This window comes from Pleuronectes platessa, chromosome 21, assembly GCF_947347685.1.
Source record: "Pleuronectes platessa chromosome 21, fPlePla1.1, whole genome shotgun sequence".
NCBI classification, from domain to species: domain Eukaryota; kingdom Metazoa; phylum Chordata; class Actinopteri; order Pleuronectiformes; family Pleuronectidae; genus Pleuronectes; species Pleuronectes platessa.
The window spans coordinates 14,302,489-14,324,401 of NC_070646.1; the positions used below are offsets into that span (position 1 = coordinate 14,302,489).

Here is a 21,913-nt window from a genome sequence, read left to right on the forward strand (position 1 = left end):
ACATGTATTAAGTTATTAATCAATGATGTCGGATCTTGACTCCAGATCTTTCCGCTCACGTTAACACTGAGGTCCTGACTTTGCTTCACATTACTTTGGTTCTCGGGTTGTGTCTCAGGTTGAAACACATGTCTCATAAACTCCAGAGCGAATCAAACAGACACAAAGTAAACGTCAGTCCTGTGCGTGTCCTCATAACGTGTGATCAGTGATTATTATTATAGGGTAAAGCGAGCGCAGGTCAGCGGAGGAGTGAGGAGGAGTCAGCCTCCGACACAGACGACGTCTCTTGGTGTGTCGTGCTCGGGGGAACCATGGATATCTGTACTGGTTCTTTCCAGAACACCCACACTTAATGCACATGCAACCTATAAAACATACATTTACAATACAAGTTGTTCCTCAAATATCAGTTGGAGCTCTGTATCCTGGTGCCTCCGTTACAGTCCGCTGAACTGGGTCAGTGACGACAGTTTTGTAAGCCTCATCAGCCGGTCTTGTTAAGATGCCCTACAATGTGCTGCTGCTCTGATTACTTTGCTATCACGACTGCAAGCTTTAAAAAGGTGGTGGGGCCAGAAATTAAACCTGTCCCCCGCCGAGTATATGTGGAAAATGTGGTGTCAATCTTCAGTAATTACAATTAAAGGCTGTTACTCACACCGCTGCGCTACTTGAAGAGGGACTGTAGAGCAGCACTCACAGGTTTTATAACTAATTATGTTCACTGCCATACGTCCTTCATTCAATTCAATTCATGCTTAATTATGAAAGGTTTTTTTTTTGGTGTTTTTTCCCATAAAAGTTCACTGTGAAGTGAATCTGTATGTTGTATCTGAACACCCCTCACCCCTCCCTCCTCGTCCTAACATGTAAGAGAACCTGTGGTAACCTTCAGTTGTCGTAAACTCTCAAAAGGTCTTTAGTTTGTCCAGTTTGGGCTGCTGCCAAAAAAATGGCGGCCAATATAAAATATTTAAATATAAAGGGCCCATTTTCGGGTGAAAACAACAATTTGCACAATTCACTAGGATTATTTTATATTCTGCCAAACGATCCCTTTCACTTTGCACACCGAACCTTTAATACAATCCATGTCACTATGCCACATCTAGTCAGTGTGTTGTGTGTTTATCTTTCTACACATGGATTAAACTACAGGGTTAAAACTCTTAAAGCACAGTTTTAAATCTTTGAAATTTTATATGGTCATTTTGACAAATGATCTATTAATTTATGATTTACCATATTTGACTCCGCTGACTATTATCAAAACAATAATGTCCTCTATCGCCACTCCCCTGGGTTTTTCTAATAGCTACATTTAATCATTGGAATTAGTCCATAAGGAAGAAAAAAACTGAGACATAAGAATACAGTTTTTTTTTTTTATTTGAATCCAAGCTCTGCCATCTATGTTCTGTTGCCCCCACATAATATATTTCACAACGCTCTTCATGTCAGTAAATAATGAGTTAGACACAAAATGTATAATTCCTTCCTATGTTCTTTTTATTTTCTCTCCAGTGGTGCCAGTCCTGTTGGACTCGTCCTGACTGCCATAGTCGCTGTGGTGTACAAGGTGGCTTTAAGATTTGAGGGGTGAGTAATTCTTTAAGTCAGTTACATGTGTGTTTTCCTCAGCCCTGACCTGGACAGGCACACACAGCCTGGAGGGGACACGCTGAAGGACGATTTAAGACTATTCCTTTTTACTCGTCTATTCCATGTTATTTCTTTCATCGCACAGAAAACTAGGACTGAGGATGAGAATAAAATGAGAGCTTATCCATTCATAGTTCTGTTGTGGCGGAGACACAGTCGGTGGGCAGGTCAACTATACACAGGTGAATGGGGACATGTCACTCTAGCGCAACGTAACAAGGCCACCTGGGTAGGACAATGACGTACCACCCACCCCACCACCGTTCTTACTCCTGTCTTGTGTTTTCTGCTCAATGTCATCTCCATTTATTCAGCAAAACATTCATTTGTTCCGCAAAATTTGGGTAAAAAGAGGTGGTCTGTCTTCTGTCTTCTTTTTCTTTTTCATCATATATTAAAAGCCTCAATGGTCCATTAAAAATTAAAATTTCATTTGTATAAGATCCCCAAAAACGAAAAAATACAAAAATGGTCGACCTACTTCTTGACATCTGTCTGAACAGACACATGCGCAGAGAGGTACACACACCCACATACACACAGACAAATACACAGACATGCTGCTAGCGGATAAGACAGTCACAAATTAGATGCATAGAAGCAGCTGGTGTGCGCATTACTCATCGTGTGTGTGTGTGTGTGTGCATGTACATGTGTAACTTTTGCATTACATGTGAGAAAACTGTCACATGGCAGCAAATGAGCTAAAATGTGCAAATTATAGATGCACGTGTCTGTACACTGATACTCAACTACTTTATTATTGTTGAGAACTCCCTCACAAGAACCCATCTTGACGAGTAGCCTTCAGTCGAATGATTAAATATGACAAATTGATTAAGTCACAAGATGATGGACCTAAATTTACAGAATAATAACCAAAGAATGGACACATGCTGTCACAGGGAAAATTAGTGTTTAGCGATCTGAGGGCCAGTCAGCAAATGAAACTCGACAAGCCCCCTTTTATTCTTCATCATGTGGACCCTGAAGGTTACTTGATTCACATTTTCTTACCAATATTTCTGCTGCTTAAAATAGCCCAGATGGATAAAGGTTCAGCCACTTTTGTGTAGTCGAGTCTTTCAGCATAAATGCCAAATGAGTGGACTGAAGTAAAAAAAGGCATTAGTCCTGAAAAGGAAAAGGTTGGCCTCGTTGGAGTCATAAGCATGCTCTTATGAAAATGTCACATATTAACACACACTGCGAATGAGCGCACAGGTGTATGTGTCACTGGGGAGATCTCCAGCAGCGCCGATCCACTATTGTGTCATTTAGCCCGAACCTGTGAATTGAAGGATCGGCAGGTGCCATATTTTACCGCACACTGTGACCGGGTAAAGATTCATTGGCTATTTTTGTCTGTGCCTCTGGCAAAGATTCTGAATGATCTCATTTAGTTAAACTATGCGAGGACAGAGAGGTGTCTAGTCGGATATCACCTCACGCGGTGACTGGAATGGGTAAAGTCACCAGAGGGATGGAAGCAGGAACCGAGCAGTGAAGGGAAATAGATGTTGAGTGATTTTCGACTATGCCTCCCAGCTTTTTTGGGGGGTTCTTAAAGTGACATTTGTTGGTGAAGGCTTACAACAAATACTGATTTGTATACCCTTCCCTTCTACTCTCACATCCTATAATGTGAAAGGCTGCAGACGGGGTGGCTTCTGGTCACCTTGGTGTTTGAGGGGGACGGAACTTTTCATTATATTAAGAAGGAGTCTTTGTCTGCATTAGTAAGATTACGCAAAAACTACTCCATATATTTCCATGAAACTATGCGTTTCTTTTCACTTTCCTCAAACTCGGCACACACAATCAGGTAGCTCTAACTCACACTAGATTCCAAGCGACAGTTGCACCGAGGGAAAGAAATGCATTGAATGCTACTTGCAGATACAGATATGAGATCTGACTCTCTGTGTGGATGGTAAAAACTTTATAGACAATAGCAAACAGCAAATAGACGTGCACACAGCTATACAATGTAGCAGGAGAACCAAGCACAGAGCTAGAGATCATTTATGTTCTTATGAAACAATTTAAATATTTATTTTTTGTTCATTATCAAACTGTGTAAGGACTAATTGGAATTCAGTGGGCTGCCACAGTCAATAATGATTGGCTTTGACATGGCATTAGCCTTGAAGGTGGTTATTCAACTAAAGTATTCTGATGTGTGTCCTTTCATCACCAAAGCATCGTCTGTTAATGAGTTCCAATTATTCTTCTAATTATATTTAGACGTAAAAATTTGACCTTAAGAAAAACATTAACCCACATTTTCAAGATTTCTGAAACCTCCTGGAGACAGTGTCTGCTGTTTAAGAAGACAGAGATGGAGCAAATATCAGCACATGACTTTTACATATGGATGTTCTGACCACATTTCATTTTATTACCTCCACCAATGAGGGGGTTGCGTTTTTTTCACCTTCTTTAACAAGGTGAGATAGGACGGAGCAAAGCACTCAACCGCCCTTTAAGTTGTATTATTTATTAAATTTCAGGTTTGATTCTACTAGTACTACTAGTGCAATGCTTGTTCGGAATGGGCTGAGTTTCCCATTTTGTCTAAAAACTGCAAAGTAAAGACCTGCTGTTGGACTCCATAGAACCCTAAAGCTGCACCAGCACTGCTGCACAGAGATCTGTTCACTCAAAGTTCGGTGAAGCTCTACTCAGTACAAAAAAAACGAACTGGAGATTCAGGGGACGTTGCTGTTAAGATGAAAACGCCTGTTTCCATGAACATACTGTTGTTGTGACAAACTTACAGTGATGAACTCAAGGCGATAGAAACAGTAGATAGATAGACAGACAGGCAGATAGAACTGCAATAGTCTCTTTCTATAATATTTTGTAGAAAGACACTTTAAAGTATTTACTTTAATAGAAAAGATTGCATCTGCTACCCAGACCCCAACAGCAGATAAATAAATCCCTTTTCTCTCCGTCTACCTGGGTTCCTATCAATAATTTTTCTCATAGAGATGTTATCTTCCAGATTTCCTTGAATACACCTCCGGAGCAGGGCTGCTGTTTGCTGTCTAACCTGGTTGTTTGATACAGGAGTCAGTGGTGCAAAAGTGTATGTGCACTCGAGTGCTACAGAGTGAAGGAACATGCAGCATTTTCCTGTCAGATAAACATACAACAAGCTCCCTCACGGTCTAACACACACACATGCGCTCCTGGCACAGAGTGGTACGGCGATCCAGTATCTGATTTATTCTCTTAGTACATGTTTGTTCTTCTGTATTTACAGACCATTCACCGAGCAGTTCTATCAGGAGAGGAGTCAGCGGCGCAAGCAGGAATGATGGCCTCGCGGGCGCTTCCTGAGAAGGTTCCCACCACAGCTGCGTCCAGTTCAGCATCAACTCTCATCTCTTTTTTTTCTTTATTTTTTTTTAAGATAAATGTATTGATCCCAAACACATGCACAGTCACACTACATGCAGATGAGGGAAATTGTCCTCTGCTTTTGACCCATCTGGTGAACATAGCAGGACACACAGAGCAGTGGGCTGCTATGCACGGCGCCCGGGGAGCAGATGTTGGGGGAGTAAGGTGCCTTGCTCAGGGGCACTTAGACAGTGGTGGTAGGGAGAGTCCTCTTTGGACTTTTCGAACAGGTTTGTCCATCCACTGGCGTTCAAAGCTCTACTGTGCACAGCAATCATAACATCACATAAAGCCTAAAGAGTTCTGAATATGATCTGGAACAGAATATTGGAACCAATCCACCTTAACAGAGACAATACTTGTCAAGGTTGGAGTCACTGGTACAGTTGGACTCGACCTTCAACCCACTGCTACCAGTAGCTTACTGGTGGAATCCTAGAATATACATCAGTCATCAACGTTATGTTCTACGATAACTTTTGAATCTTCTCTTACTTCTTGCAGTATAAGGAATAAACTAATTCTGTTCTATTATGTGAGACCCAGTGATGTAAACAGCGTCTGTGAACCTGATCATTTTCCTAAATGTTCCAAGTGTTGTGTGTTTTCTTTCCACATGTTTTACTGTGTGGACACAAACAGCATTTTGACTGGTGCTGTTATTTTTTGACATTTTTGACAATATTTCAAGATTTTTTCACTAGTTCAGTGATAACTCTAAAACGATTGACTGGTGTTAATTATACAAAAAGGGTACTTAGTTACTTGTTTGTTGCAACTACATGATTTAATGTAGTTCAATATAAATTTTGACACAATGTTGTTCATTATTCGTTCGCCCTGAACCTGGTCCTGCTCGATGTTTCTACGTGTTCCTGGTCACTGTTAAACAAAAAGGTAACTTCTCCTAAGATGTCATGATATATAAATGGAATAGACTTGATTATGTCATGATATATGACATGAATCCTTTAAAAAGACTGAAGACCAGTTACGGCTTTACACTTTGTACCTATGCAAATCTTTCTGAACTCAACAAGACACATAGACAGGTGATGTACTGTATATTGATGGGATGTTTTTTGTTGGAATAAAGGTTTCAGCAGCAAGCTGTTTAAATTCACATTTATTTTAGATCCCTAGCACATTTTATACGGGTTTCTTAATGTTTTACTGCTGGGGTTTTTATGAAACTTACAATATGTAACTTCAGCCACTAGGGGTATTTCAATCAAAACAACAAAATACCTAATTTGATGACAGGAAGCGGAATGGGATCATGGGATTGTTGTCGTCACCCCCATAATCATCTTTGGTCGCTTTAATCCCCCAGAATGTGCATCAAACAGTGAACAATCGTGATCCATTACTAGTGACCAATTCAATAGTGTAACAGGAAAAAACAGCCGACCAGCTTATGACCTGGTAGAGACCGACGTAAACCACACAGGTAAAGTGGATATGATTCAGTTAGAAGGCGACCCAAATTGAACATCCTGTTACCTTGAATGAAATTGAGGATTTACGTTTGAACATTGTTTGAAGCGTTTTGGATACTGAAGGTTCACAATTCAATAAAATAACGAATAATTAACGAATAATCAAGAATTGTCACATATTAAGTCTTTAAGAGATCTCGAGGCCTGAGAATTTGTTCCTTGGTTATTAATCCACTGGTACAGATTGTATTATTCACGCTACCATGCTAGCAGCCGTGGGAATGACAATGTCGGTCATGTGCTTTCGTCCAGATTCCAACAACAATGAAATATTCATAGGATGAGTCCTAGAGACTTTGTTGACCCACTGACTTTACTCTTCTGCCACCATAAAGTGGATATATTTCTTTTGTGTGTGTCTTTTTAGTGCCCGGGGATAAAAGAAAATGGAAAAGTGTCAAAAGTAAGAGTAAAGTTAAACTTCAGTTCCACATTATAATATTCAATCTCTCTCCCATGTGCCTGAGCTAAAAACCTGTGCAACACACCTGACGCAGGTGTTTCCTGTTGCTGCCTTGTCTCCGGCTTGCTCAGTCCAGGTTCAACTGTATAACAGAGGATTTTGAAGATTGATATTAGAACTTTTCAGAAATCCAACGACAATATAATTGCTGGTGCTGTATTTTTCTTATTTCTTTTAGCCAAACACGCTTAATATTTGACATAAATTTGGCAGTGCCATCTGGTGGATGGACTTTACAACAGCATTGCTGTTTCTCATTTCTTGACTCCGATTGGCCAACATTTACACTGTTATCAATATGATAACGATACGATCCATTCATTCATTACCTCACATTATGAATTTTAGCCCCAAGGGCTATTCCAAACTGATTGACGGAACACCCCTGGGAGAAAGACATCTCTCTTGTCAAATAAACATTCAGACTACAAACTGCAGGATCCCCCTGGTAGGCCGTGTAAAGTTTGCTCTCAATATTTTTGTATTACCCACATCTGAAATGTCTGTGACATCACTTTTTCTGGGTTGAGTGCAGGCTATTTGCATAGCCATCTGTGAGTATCGCTGTTTCCCATTCAGGTTAGTAGGGCTCCCTCAGAAGCTGCATTTGAAGACGGTGTCATAGTGCTAGTACAAGGCTGTCCTAGTCCTAGGCCCCGACGGGCGGATCCTTCTTGGGCTTCATATCCTAGGTTTCATTGTGCTTTGGTGACAAATTGGTTTTTCAAAGAGATAATCCAAGAGATGAGACCACAACATCCAATGCATACACGTGAATGTTAGTATCAGGTCAACGGTAAACATGTAAAAAAAAACAAGGGGCGATAACACGTTCTCGTTGTGAACGACTGCAGCTCTGTTCTTAAGCAACAGTGGTACGTGTGGGACAAGCTCGTAAATTCTCTGTAGACCAGTGGCCCATGCTGGCAGCTTCTGAGGGACCCTTTGAAGGAAGCAGCCCCTGGTAAGGCTTTCATGTTTTATTAAAAATTTGGACGTTATTGAATCAGGGGGAAAAGTTAATTTTCAAAATGTAGTGAACTGTTCATCTCAAACAGTTAAGCATGCCCTCTGGACCTATCAGTAATGTGAGCCAGTGGTGTTATTGTGATTCGTCACGAAAATGAAGGCAAAGTCATCCAGAGCAGACCAATACAGCACCTGAGTGTTTGAGTAGCATCTTGTGGAAGTGTACTGGTTTCTGCTCCGTAGCTGGCCAAGTAACAAACATAGGTGAGACTGGTATCTTTCCACATAAGTAAGGCGGCGGAGGATGCACCACAGACAGGTGGAGCAACATTAAGTGTTCATCCTCATCTGACTTGTGTGAAGAGAATTCAAATATGTATTCAAATGACCTGCACGTTTTGTTAAATATTTTCAAACTTGATATGTAGAAAATGTAACAGCCCAAGCTCCTGATTTGTGACACAGTTTATGCCTAAGAAGGGCTCGGTAAAATCCACTGAACCTCACCCAACTGTTTAAGTTACTGTTTAACTCACTCACTTGTTCTGCAACTACAGCATTTCATTATATTTCATCAAATAATCAAAAGATAATGAATGTATCACACGACCTTGTTTCTCCTCAGATCTAATGTGTTACTTTAAACATCCACTTTTCTCTCTTTTTTCATATTCTCCATATTGAAGCACCAGGCTGGGTTTTCTTCTCACTTTTGTACAATGAAACCCGAGAGAACATGAACGGCAGCATAACCTCCCCCCCTCTCCTGCAGCGAGCAGTAATTTGCATTAGCAACGTGACCGAGGCAAACAGCCTCAAACAGTTGTCCCACCTGATTGATTTCAGAGACGGCTAAGTAGCACTACTAGACCACTCTACAGAATTTACACGAGCGACTGAGAAGCTGTGTGGCCACCCGCTCCACTAATAGAGAGGCGGTGGACTAGTGGCAGAAACTTGGACTATGGGCAGAAAAGGTCTCTGGTTCGTCTCTGGTTCGACTCCACGGAGAAACAACAAAAAGACGAACCTGGATTGATCTGTCCAAAAATCCAAGAGGATTCTCCCTGCCCTGTCTAGTGCCCCTGAGCAAGGCACCTTACTCCCCCAACATCTGCTCCCCGTACGCCGTAAATGGTCGCTCACTGCTCTGTGTGTCCTTCACTAGATGGGTTAAAAGCAGAGGTTAAATTTCCCTACCTGCATGAGTGTGCCTGTGCATGTGTTTGGGACAAATAAATGTATCTCTATCTATCTCAAAAAGCACTCCTATCCCCCCCAATAAAATCATACTTTGTATTCATGCATGCTTCAGTCATGTATATGAGGGATACATACTGTAGAAAGCACTGAAGCTTTGCAGTATTTGTAACTAAGCTATTACGTGTTTGTAACATGGTTTACTGTATTAGGAGTCATCTGTCTAAAAACGTGCACAGTGTCCAATCCTCACACTGAAATAACTGAAAACAGTCAAGTCACCCATCCAAAGCTATTAGCTGTCAATGGTAATGGTGTTCATTCAAGGCCACTAAACTAAAAAGTGTGTGACGATGCATTCTATATTTTCATGCCTGCTCACAGACCCTTCAATGTGTTGCAAGTAGAATCGTGAGTCTTTTTTCATTTTAATAATTCTGTCGCCTAAAACTCTGTATTATTCTAAACAACCGCTCTCGGGGATGCTGGGCAGTTTTTCCCTTTCTTGCATCAGTAACAAAAAAAGCTGGAAAACCTTCAAATTGAAAGTGAGCTTCTCGTTGGAGTTAGGCCACAATTTTTAGAACAATTAAGTCGCTGCTTTTCATCGAGCAGCTGAAGTGCAAGAAATGGTTTGGTGATGGCTGCTGAACGCCTCGTTCCCCATCCCCTTTGGAGACGAGCAGATCCTGGGCTGATTACCATTGAGGAAAATTGCTGAGAGCATGCAATAAAAGAGCTACTCCCTCAAGAAAAAACTGAAAAGCATCACAAATACAACATGCAGTGACTCCCTAAAGCTACATTTTAAACAAATTAAAAAATTCCCTGTTTTTGCATTCCAATTTATTGTTTATCTGTGTCATAGTAATTGTATTGCACAGTAACTAGCAGACACACCTTGCTAGTTCCACATGCAACAGTTTCCTATGGCCGGTCATATACTTGCTTTCAACTATGTGTAATAGCTGCCTAGCGTATCCCACGTCCATTAGGTGCTTCCGTTGTACAACTCCCATAATTAACGCTAAGGATCAGCAAGATGCAATACGCCCATGAACAGCAGGGGCAGTGTAGGGACAGCACATGACCTCCAGTGTCGCTACGTGTTTTATTAACAGAATGCAAATCCGAAAGTTCGATACAGTCTGAGCTCAGCGGTGTGCCCTCTAGTGGAAAACTTTTGGCTTTTTGTGTCAACAGCAATGGTAAATACGATCCACGAACCGTACAATTGCTACAGAAAAATTGGGGGGGGGGGGACCTGAAATGTCCTTGATATGAAATGGTCTGGTCCGAGCTGCCGACTAAAAAAGTTATTTGCTTGATGTTCATGCCTCGTTTTTTTCTTCGACAAACAGAAGTATAATGAATCATGGGATATGTTGAACCCGGAAGGATCCACTTGGTGGAGCCTCTGTGGCTCGGTGGGTGAAAGGAGACATTTGTCGGTAGCATTTGAAGGAGCCTTCAAATTGGGACAAGCCGCTGTTACTCATTCGGTTTTCCGTATTCAGACACAGCTTGTGTCTCTGTCTCTCTTTACGTCCTGTCTTTGTCCTGTGTTCCATCCTTGTAATTTGTGTAGCCTATATTCCCTTTGTCTGTCTCACTATGCTTCTGTTCAGGCCTGCTCTCCCACGATGTCTCCCTGCTCTGTTCCCTATCCGGTTTTCAGCCTTTGTTGTATTGAAAGACTCTGGTTGATCAAGTCTGCATTTTAGGGGGAAACAAGCAATTCATGTGTGTGAGGGACAGGCTGACACAAACTCAGTGCAGCTTACATTCACTACCTCGGGTTCAGGAGGAGTTCAGACACTCATGAAGTTCACTGACTCCTGGGGTGCGTTGGGAAATTCCTAATAAAGTCCCTTCCTATCCACTTCTCCTTGACCCTGATGGAAAACGTCACAAGATCAAGGAAAGATGAGAAGGAGAAACCGTAAGGACTTAGGAAAGGAAAACCCTGGTGTAGAGAAAATCAGACTGCACTTGCACTCTGCATTTAAAAAAAAATATATATATATATATATATCCGGTACTCTGTGTTGCAGGTTGTGCACTGACAGTAAGAAAAAAGTTTCCTGTCCAAAACAGACACATCCCGAGATAAGAGGTTTACAGTTTATACAGATAAAACATTTTATCAACTCTTATTCACCCTAAGAAACATCAAAACAGGAACAGGTGGGAAATGTTGAAATAATGTATGGAATAAATGTGGAGAGAATCTTATACAAGTGGATATTGGGCACATTCCAGAGTCGGTGGGATATATTTGTGTTTAGTTCTGAGGAGATCAATAGTTCAATATGTTTTCCGATCATTTGACTGGACAGAAGTGAGAGAGATTAAATCAGCTGACAATTCCAATGCTAAAGGAGATGAATAAGGAATCATGGAAGCTCATTTCCTTATCATTCAGAGAATTGTTATTATGGCGGCAGCTGAAATACTCCCGGGTCATTTCACTCAGTTTGGAAGGTTCCTTAGCGAAATTACTTTCCGAACGCACGCATGCTGTCCATTAAACCTTTGCTCAAACACCTATTGGCTGTGAGCCGACTTACACACACATATTTGAAAGACTTGGAAGACCTAACTTGTAAACATTCAGGTGATCAGGTCATAGGACACTTACAGTCAGGGTAACTCTTGTTTTTCAATGCTTATATCCTGTTTACCAGAGGAAGACGCCTCAGGAAAACCCTTTATATTGTACACAAGCTTTGAACTGGCTGGGCGCTGGCGTTCACTGACCCTGTGACGCACAGTGTGCAGTTGCTTAACCCGATCTTACATTAACACGGACAATACGCTTACTTATTATCCCTGAGTTGAAAGGCTCAGGGGACAGTCACACTGTCTCAGGGTGTTTTCTTTGCTAATAAAAAGTTGTTAACATGTTCATACCATCGAAATCTTTTATCTGAAATGTAACTCGTCATATTCCATTCTGACGTCCAGTCAAGAATGGATTATGAGGGAACATCAAATGGATTAATGAACAGGCCAACCAGATAGAGGTCGTGACCAGGGTCTTTGTTTATTCAATTTAAAAAACCTATTTGACAACCAGAATAAGACACTAAATTACTTCAAATAGACACAACACAGCTGCAAAGAGACACAATCAAGCACAGAGACACTAAACACAACTTCAAACAGACAGATATAACCACAAGGAGACGGAAAATAACCACAAGGAGACAAAAAATAACCACAAGGAGACGGAAAATAACCAAACAGGCGTCTGGTGGCTCTCGCTCTAATGAAGGAGTCTGTGCTCAGGGGCCTGTAAATACATGAAAGTACATCAAAATTGTACTTGAGTACTGTGGCTGAGGAAAAGTACTTAAGGTACATTCCACAGTTTAAGATTTCCGAATCCAAGCGAGTCACGTGTCACCTCTCACACTGAGGCTGCTGTCGCTGTCTGTGGACGGATCAGGGCCGAGGAGCTCTGGAGTTGGCCTCGCCCCGGCTCATCAACATCAGCTGCTCCATTCATGAGTCAGCATCACTGGCTGTTGGAGGAACATCTGACTCACGTGCGTTTGTGCTGGAGAGAAGCAATTCATGCAAGACAAGGTCATTCTGACTGCAACAGAAAGGATTTTTAGAAAATACACATAGTGCTCACAAAATGTTTTTGTGTTATCTTGAGCTGCAGGGATTGAGTCACAGTATCTGGATTGTCAAGGGCAGAAATCATCAATATTCACTGCTGAGAACGTTTATTATATGTCCATCAGAAAGTCAATGGTAAACAGTTGTAGCGATTTATGAGCGTGTTTCACAAAGTGCTTTTGTGTGAAAGCAAATCACTTCATCAGATTTTGAAATTGTATAGCCTTTGAATTTCTAGCACTGGATTTGTTGACGTTGAAATTATGCATTTGTATTTTTTGCCACTTGATATACGTATTAAAAAGTTCAAAGTGTAACTATTCAGCTGCTAAAATTCAGATGCAAAAATTCTGATTAAACATCCGTGATAACAGGAAAAGCAGTCGAGAGTCTCACATCGAAACAAAAGTCCGACAAATCAGTTTATGTGTAAGTGGTCATGTGACGTCAGGTGATGCTTGCGACAACGAGAAGCGTCATACAGTCAGCTACGCTACCAGACCGACCATGGCATCAAACCAGCATGAGGTTTGGCTCGTTGTGAGACTATCGATTGCTTTTCCTGGTGTCCCAGATTTTTTATTTTGTATCTGAATTTTTGCATCTGAATTCTTGCGACTGAATTTTAGCAATTGAATATTCTACTTTTAAATTGAAGACTGAAATTCAGTGTAAAAAAAATACAAATGCATAATTTCAACATAAAAAAAATGCTGTGCTACAAATTCAAAGGCTTTAAAATTTCAAAATCTGATGAGACTGATTTACTTCCATACTTTTGTTCCTGCAGAAAAGATGACTCATGTTTGTGCGAACTGCTTGGTCAGTGGTCGGGATGTTGACAGGTTTGGATCTGATCCGTGGCACAGCTGTGCCGTGTGGGTTACCATGGTGATCTACCCTGGTTAATGGCGAGCCGACTTAATGGCACAGGAAAATCTGAGGTGGGCCGAAGGATGGATGGCTAACGCACTGACCTCGCTCCCTCATACAGGCCCTTGGTGTTCATGCCAGTTAACACATAAAGAGATATTCAAAAATAAACACAATACACCAAAAATTAAAAATTTAATAAAAGAATAGATAGAAAACAATCATCAGCCCTATCCCCAGGTCCCGGCTATTAATCCCTTCTGTGAATACGTCTCTGTGTCTGATTCCTTCATGTTCATTACAGATAAACAACCATTAACTTCCATAACCTCTTGCATTTGTTTTAAAAACGTGCACATCCACACACACACACACACACACACACACGAAGCCCCCCCACAGCAAGGTGCAGAGGCCTATCTCCGGACACCTCTGGAAGGGGGGTCCGGACAATAAAATTGTACCCCGAGTGCCCTCTTGTGGTCACCCTGCGTACTGCAGCATCTCCATCCTCAGCCCCTTCCCACTGCTGACATGAAGAAGCTGCAGCAGTCACTGACTAAATTAATGAGTGTCCCGTTGTGTAAGATAGAGAAGCACAGACAAAAACATTGGCAGGTGTTTGTGTGTGTGTGTATATATATGTATTTGTATATACATGTATATGTAGTCTATACAATTCAGACAGATCCAGCTTTGCATATCTGTCCAGCTGGGATATTTTTGGGGGAAATGTCCAAAGTTCATCCTAGTGTTCTGCGCAATGTTCCAAACCGGACTAAACGCCGGAAGAAGAGTCAACCATTAACTTGTTTATGTTCACATTAAGTTATTATTTTTTCGTTTGGCATTGCGTCAACTGCCGTGTTTCATCCCGTAGGTAAATAAAATGTGCTTTTATTTAGATTTGGTTTGTTTTATGTCTGTTTCTCATGAATCTGACGCACCAGTGGGAGTTGGGTCCGCTGTTCTCCCGGCGCGCAGCGGAGCACGGGGGGGGGGGGGGGGCGGTGGGGGGTGGGGGGGGCTGCTCTGTGCGCCTTGACGCGCAGGGAGAGGAGGAGTCCGATGTGCGCTTAAATACGAGTCTCCAGCCCTCCACCAGATAGAAACGCACAGCAGAGCAACCCAGAACCCTCGCATTGACTGAAACAGCAGCTCCAGCGCCTTTTACGCACACCTCACAGAGACAGCAGTCCGCGAGTTTAACCATGATTAAGAAAATGTCTCCCTCCGAGAGCGAGTTTGACATCCCGGCGAAGAACTGCTACAGGATGGTGATTTTAGGATCCACCAAAGTCGGGAAAACGGCGATCGTGTCCCGGTTCCTGAACGGGAGGTTCGAGGAGCAGTACACGCCGACCATCGAGGACTTCCACAGGAAACTGTACAGTATCAAGGGAGACGTGTACCAGCTGGACATTCTGGATACATCAGGGAACCACCCTTTCCCCGCCATGAGGAGACTGTCCATACTCACAGGTACTTATCCACATCTGCTTGGTTGTGCTCGTGCAGGGTTACAGTTACGCAGCTTTGGAACGCAGCCGTGATGGTGCAAACGGGATTTTTGTTTAGAAATGCTGCATCCAAGTGCGCACTGTGAACCCGTGCACTCTTAATACTGTAGGACTAGACACAACTTGTGGTGCGTCTTTAAAAGTAAAGCAAATGTATCTAACCCTCCTTCTGCCTGTTTTTTCCAGGGGACGTGTTCATCCTTGTCTTCAGCCTGGACAACCGCGACTCCTTCCAGGAGGTGCAGCGGCTCAAGCGGCAGATCTACGAGACCAAGTCGTGCCTGAAAAACAAGTGCAAGGAGAACATCGACGTGCCCCTGGTGATCTGCGGCAACAAGGGCGACCGGGAGTTTTACCGGGAGGTGCAGCAGGCGGAGATCGAGCAGCTGGTGGCCGGGGACGAAAAGTGCGCGTACTTCGAGATCTCCGCCAAGCGCAACGAGAACGTGGATAAGATGTTCCAGACTCTGTTTACTTTGGCCAAGCTACCTCACGAAATGAGCCCCGACCTGCACCGGAAGGTGTCCGTGCAGTACTGCGACATGCTGCACAGAAAGTCCCTGAAGAGCAAGAAGCTGAAGGACGCCGGGGAGCCGTACGGCGTGGTCACCCCGTGCGCGCGGAGACCCAGCGTGCACAGCGACCTCATGTACATTAAAGAGAAGGCGATAGGAGGCGGCCAGGGCAAGGACAAAGAGCGCTGCTCGATCAGTTAAGAGCAGCATGAGATGGAACCGCTCAACACAGATCTTTGAAAGAAGAAAGACCCTCGGTGCGTCAGCTTGAGAAGCGACCAGTGCGCCCGGCTGCGCTCAAACTGACAGGGGAGGTGTGGAGACCACGGGGCCGCCGCCTCCGCCGCCGCGCTCCGGCGCAGAGACACTGAGCGGGCCTACTGGTCCGCCGCAAACCACTTTAAAAATACGCATAACACGTGCCCTCGAGACATCTGAGAATGTTTGCTTGTTCTGTCTGTCAGACCCAATGTGGCTTCATACCTTGTGATACTCGCGCATCGGTGCATAAAAGTGTGTATTGTTGATGTCACGCCTTTTTAGAGAGCGAACGAGAGACTTCGGCTCGGGAGGTGCATTATAGCAGGGAGCAAAAATAATGTTGTTTACATCTTATACTTTTCTATAATGGCTCAGTACACTTGAATGTTTTTGTTGTGATCTGAACTGTTTTGTTTTTTTTACTGTGAAGGTATATTTATTTGTCAAATGTCAAATCTATTGCAAAGATGGAAATTCAATTAAAAACTTTGAATTGAATGAAGGTTGCAGTGCTTCTCATTTCTCTTTCAAGTTTTGTCTCTAATGTTTCCCCCTTTACACACACACAATAACCAGATGGTTACTTCACAAGCATCTGAGAGTCACAGACACTGAAGTTCAAACCTCTGATGTGCACCACACTGCACCACACAAGAAGAACCACACACTGGCTTCATTCAGAACAATCACTATTACAACATCTAACGTTGATGCTTTGCAGCCGTCTTGTCTTGCAGGATCTTAAAAGCTAAACATAAATGACAGACATCTTCAGCAACAGCCGTGTCTGTGGCTGCCAGATCCTAAGAGAATTAAATAAAAAGAGGAGCTGGCTCAAAGAGAAACAGGCCTCAAGTCACAAGGGACTTTGATGTGTTGGTTAGAAGAGGAAAGGGAATGAAATTAGTGTAACCAGGTATGAAACAACACCATTGTGAAAAAAGAGGTGGCCAAAGACACACACACACACACACACACACACACACACACACACATTACATTGACTTGCATTGATTTCCTGACTGCAACTTCACCATTGTGATACTTACTTACTTAACCCAAGCCCTAATCTTAACCTAAACCCAACCTTCAAAACACATTTTAACCTTAAAACTTGATGGTTTGTGTTATCAGGACGTACAGTTTGTCATCACAAGGAAGACAAGTCCCCATCATAAGACTCTAAAAAGGATTGAGGTCCCCACAAGAGCTACTAGTAAACGTTCCCAATTTCAGATTGTAGTTGTTACTTATTCAGTGATTTTTGTATAGACTTGCCTCATCTTATTTACCCCGACAGGCGGGTAGAGAGACCATGAAAGTCTATAACCCACTGCCCCACTGCCCCAACTCTCTCTGTACACTTATAAAACCTTTCATTATATGTATTTCTTTTATTGCTGGATTTTAACCAATCAATGATGGTTTTTAAAAAGGTACTTTTGAAGTTCCCTGCCCCGTATAGCACTTAACCCTTGACCTAACCCTACCTTAACCTCATCAGGAAGACCAGTCCACACACACAAACACACAAAAAAATACATGCACACACACACCCACACAGCACTCAGAGTGACAGTAACAACGTGATGAGCCTCTGCATCCCCCTGCAGCCTGTTTTTTTTTAATTTTTTTTATCATGAATAGACAGATAACAAGTCTTTAACACCAAAGCGAGCACTTTGCCCCTTGCATCCACTCGTGCATTTTGTTAACAGGCTGCACAACAACCCAGCACATGGCAGAATAATATCTCCCTGCAGCTCTAACAGACACACCGTGTTCTCCTCATCATAATAAGGATTAATTCCACATTATACACACATGCTCTCAAGCCCCTAGACCGCGACAAACCCATCGAGCATCCTTTTTCTCTGTGTGTGCGTGTGTGTGTGTGTCTGTGTATTTGTGTGTATGTGCCGTCCCCAACCCTCACTATCAGTAATAAGCCTGTGTAGTATACTGTCTCCTGTCAGATCACATACACACACACACAGATAACACAACGCATCATGGCGCAGTGCGTGTGTGTGGCAGTGATTGTTTAGTTATTCAGGGACGCTCTGACCGTGTACTGTAACACTGTCCTCCTACCAGTCAGTAACGCCATGTGCTCAAGTCCTGATTGCCTGCATTGCAAATACACAATTATGGATTTTAATAATGTGCACTGCCGACGAGCACCACCTCTTTCTGTCATAATGAAATTCAGGAGCCGACCTGTAACGGAGGGAGAAAAACATTGGAAAGAGAGAGTGCAAGGTTTTCACCATGGCATCCATTAGTGCAAGCATCAGCAGGAGGAGATGTCCCAGTGTAAATTAGTACAGAATGTGACGAAGAGAGACGTGGCTGTGAAAAACAATGAGAGGGAGAGTGTGGGCTCGAGCAGGAGTCCTTCTTTGGTATGTCTCATCTGATATATCTTATTATCTTGTGATCTTGGGTTCAGTCGATACAGTTTATGTAAATGGTAATGGTTTTGTATTTATATATAACGCTTTTCTAGTCTTGATTACCACTCAAAGCACTTTACAGTACAGTTTTACATTCACACACACATTCACACAGTGCATCTATTTGCAGCACTTTGCCCAAGGACACTTCGGCATGCAGATGGGTCAGACTGGGGATGGAACTGCCGACCTTCCGGTTGGAGGACGACCACTCTACCCCTCAGCCACAGCCGCCCTCAGCTGCAGAAATCCACTGGGAACTGACACGAGCCCAGTTTGGGTTTAATCCATTGTTTTCATCACAAGGAGACTGAGCGTCATAACTTCCCATATTGAATCAGAACCTGACTCCTTGTTAAATTTGATTTAATTTGAATTGTTATGTAGGTGGGTCCAGTGGAAGATATTTTAACTTTCCCTACATCTTTATTTTTACATTCACCAGAATCCCAGGAAAAGTAACCGGTTGCTAAGAGAAGTAACTAACAGGATTCTAAATGAAGAGATATATGTTTTCTGCTGTAAACTAAATTATACGACTGTTTTTTGATGAAACAAGTTGAAGCTGGTCTTTGAAATCACATAAATTACTAAGCTTGTAGAAAACATCTACATCTGAGGGCAGTTCATGGCTCAAAACGCCACCTAGTGTTTCAAAGTGTCTTGGACCTTGCAGGAGGAATGCTGAGTAAAAATGTTTTGGACGTCTGGACATCATGACATTCATATGTAGCTGAAAAAGTGTTCACACCCTCTAATCAAAGGTGGGCGGCTCCCTGCCACCAGTGACGGCTCCCGAGTGGGTAAACGGAAAGCTGAGCTGGTATTCAAATACCATGCCGAGACTAAACCACTAAACCACCATTTCGTCCAACATTTAGAGACGTCCCCCATCTTTTTTTGTCCCTCGGCTGTCTCTTACACAAACACCATTTGAAATCTGGCTGAGATGGCCGCCCGTCCAAACAGCTTGAGATGAGCATGGCTGTCAGGAAGCTTTGGAGGTGAGAAACTTTGACTTCCTGCGACAATTTAAGTGGCCATGCATAGTCCAGCCGTCTCTATCGTCCCAGTTTCATACAATAAACTCATTCTAAAGGTTTTCAGACAGAATTGTGTTCACAGTGTAAAGTATAATGACTCTGAGTAGAGCACAAACGCATGCCAAGACCCAACAGCCCCCTTTAAATTCAATGAAGCTGCACTAACCTACACACTCACAGACATCAGTCCTCTAAGTCGGATGTTTTCCATCAAGGTCCGTGAATTATTACCTTAGAAATCTGTCAATGTTAGAGAAAGTAGAAAAAAATATGGCCGATCTACCCATTTGTCCCGATCAGCCCTAAAATGAATAGGTTCTTTCTTAATCCATGTCCCCTCCTTCCACCAAGTTTCGTGGAATCCAGTTCAATCGTTTCAGTGAAATCCAGTTAAAAACAAACTGGGTTTATTCAAAATGAAGCTCACTTGAATAAACTCGAATGACTGTTGTCAACAAACCCGAAGCACTGCAGAAGTTATTCGCAGCTAAAAGACCTTAAAGATAAAAGTTTGGTCTTAAAACTTTGCAGATATAAGACTGTTGGTCTGTGCCACACCTAGTATCTGTAGTCGAGCTGCAGGAAATAAGGTCACAAAAGTTGTGGTGGTGTTGAGCATTGTCCAGAAAAGTGTTTTTGCAGAACATTCTGATGTCACAGTGAAGCAGACCTTTGACCTTTTGGCTCATTTGTATTTATTTGCACATTTTGGACATCTGAATATCACAAAATCCTTATGTATTATTATGTATTATGTACAAACAGTTAACTGTAGTATGTTACTACCTTTATTTAAAAACTTAAATAACATATGAACCATTCAAATCTATATTGAGCATGGACATCCATCCATCCATCCATCCATCCATCCATCCATCCATCCATCCACTCCTCTGTTTCTGGAGAAACTAACACATTTTCAGATTTCTCCACCTCTGGCAACTTTGAATGTCTTTCCTATTTCCATCCTGCTGTTGGACATTGATTATTTGTACCACCAGATCAGCACTCTGCAGCGTCCAGAGTACTGTGGATGGACTTTTAATGGCTTGGCATCATGACTATAAACTGGAATTATTCCAGTCTTTTTCCAGTAAATCTTAGAAGACCTGTAAAATAAAACGTATTTTACTGATGTAAGTGTCAACAACTGATATGAACTGTATCCATTTCCTTCATCTAACCTCAACCGAACCCTTGACTCATTCAAAACGTTGGGCAGCTACTTATTTATCACAATTGAGCTTTTCCCTCAGACAGGCTTCTCTCCAAAATAGCTAACGAAGTAAAAACAAACGAGACGCTGCAGCGACATCGGACCAGTTATCCACAGAAATGATCAAACAAGTAAAAGACAGAAATTCAAGACATATCACAACAGCTGTTAAAAAATGATGTGGTTCAGTTTATAATTTACTGACGATTCTGGTAAATGTTTTCCAGCACTGGATAAAGATCTGGGCGTAGTAGATCACTTCACAGAATTCAAAATACGCTCTGTCAAATTTGCCTTTTGCCTTGTGTTGTGCTGCTGCTCCTTAGCATTCTAGGAATTCAGTGGGAGGATATATTTCAGCACTAAATTACTCGAACACTGCTCCTCTCTAGGAACGACCTGAGATGTCAGCTTCATCTATAACCTCATCATTCTAATCGAATCTTCTAATTGCAGCGAGATCGACTGGAAAACTACGACGCACCTTTGTCAGCCCGTCCATTTCCTACGCCGCTTAGTCTTTTGAGGGGTCGAGAGGAGACTGGGGAAAGAGGAGTGGGACCCACTGGAGAGGTGGACCGGTGTATTGTGGGGCTAAATTTGTCGGTTCCGTGCCATTTGAGCCCTCAGCGCTATGAGACATTTTAGTAACAACTTAATAACTAAAGCACTCTATGTACAGACGAAGCTGACATGAGGATGTCTGTGAACAAACTGAATAATTTGGACACTATTATATAAAATATATTCGCAGCTTTTGAGGGAAGACAGACCTTTGTTTTCCGTCTGACTTATTACACAACCCAGAAGTGAGCGCACGGATTGTTCTTACGCAAGACTCACCTCTTGCACAAAATGATACAGGGATGATGAGCAGCAGAGTCTCTGGCAGTGATCCACCTTAATCCGTTGTATGTATTTGTGTTTGAGCAGAGCGCCGCAGACAGCAGACCCAGACATGGCTCAGACATGCTGAGATCGAAACCGATAGTACATAGTGACCTAACAACACAATGTACACTCTGTTGTGTTTACTACCAGAGTTGTGAGCCCCTTTGTGTGGAGAGAGGCCGAAACTAATAGCACAGTGCTCAGAGTGGTGGGTCATGAAGAGAACCAGAGTTTGTGTCCTGTCCCCGACTGTTAGCTCATGATCTTGACCCGTCTTACCCCCAAACAGAACTAATTATGC

The 21,913-nt window shown here is 42.5% G+C and overlaps 2 protein-coding genes across 2 annotated transcripts in view; both read left to right on the forward strand.

The window, feature by feature from the left end:
• pemt (phosphatidylethanolamine N-methyltransferase) overlaps positions 1-6,185 on the forward strand; it is a 51,850-nt gene extending 45,665 nt beyond the window's left edge. Inside the window, exons 6-7 of the mRNA XM_053413918.1 lie at positions 1,528-1,602; positions 4,937-6,185. Coding sequence (XP_053269893.1) covers positions 1,528-1,602; positions 4,937-4,991 — 130 coding nt within the window. The 3' untranslated portion in view covers positions 4,992-6,185. The remainder of the gene's footprint in view (positions 1-1,527; positions 1,603-4,936) is intronic.
• Positions 6,186-14,828: 8,643 nt separating this feature from the next.
• On the forward strand, positions 14,829-16,504 carry LOC128426877 (dexamethasone-induced Ras-related protein 1). The gene is made up of 2 exons (XM_053413932.1): positions 14,829-15,192; positions 15,417-16,504. The coding sequence occupies exons 1-2, from the start codon at positions 14,922-14,924 to the stop codon at positions 15,944-15,946; spliced, it is 801 nt and encodes a 266-aa protein (XP_053269907.1). The 5' UTR covers positions 14,829-14,921; the 3' UTR covers positions 15,947-16,504.
• The last annotated feature ends 5,409 nt before the right edge of the window (positions 16,505-21,913 follow it).

Excerpts from the sequence above, each read along its gene's own strand:
- LOC128426877 (XM_053413932.1), top strand. The coding sequence starts at position 14,922 with ATGATTAAGAAAATGTCTCCCTCCGAGAGCGAGTTTGACATCCCGGCG. Across the intron at positions 15,193-15,416 it reads GAGACTGTCCATACTCACAG|GGGACGTGTTCATCCTTGTC; the intron begins GTACTTATCCAC and ends TGTTTTTTCCAG.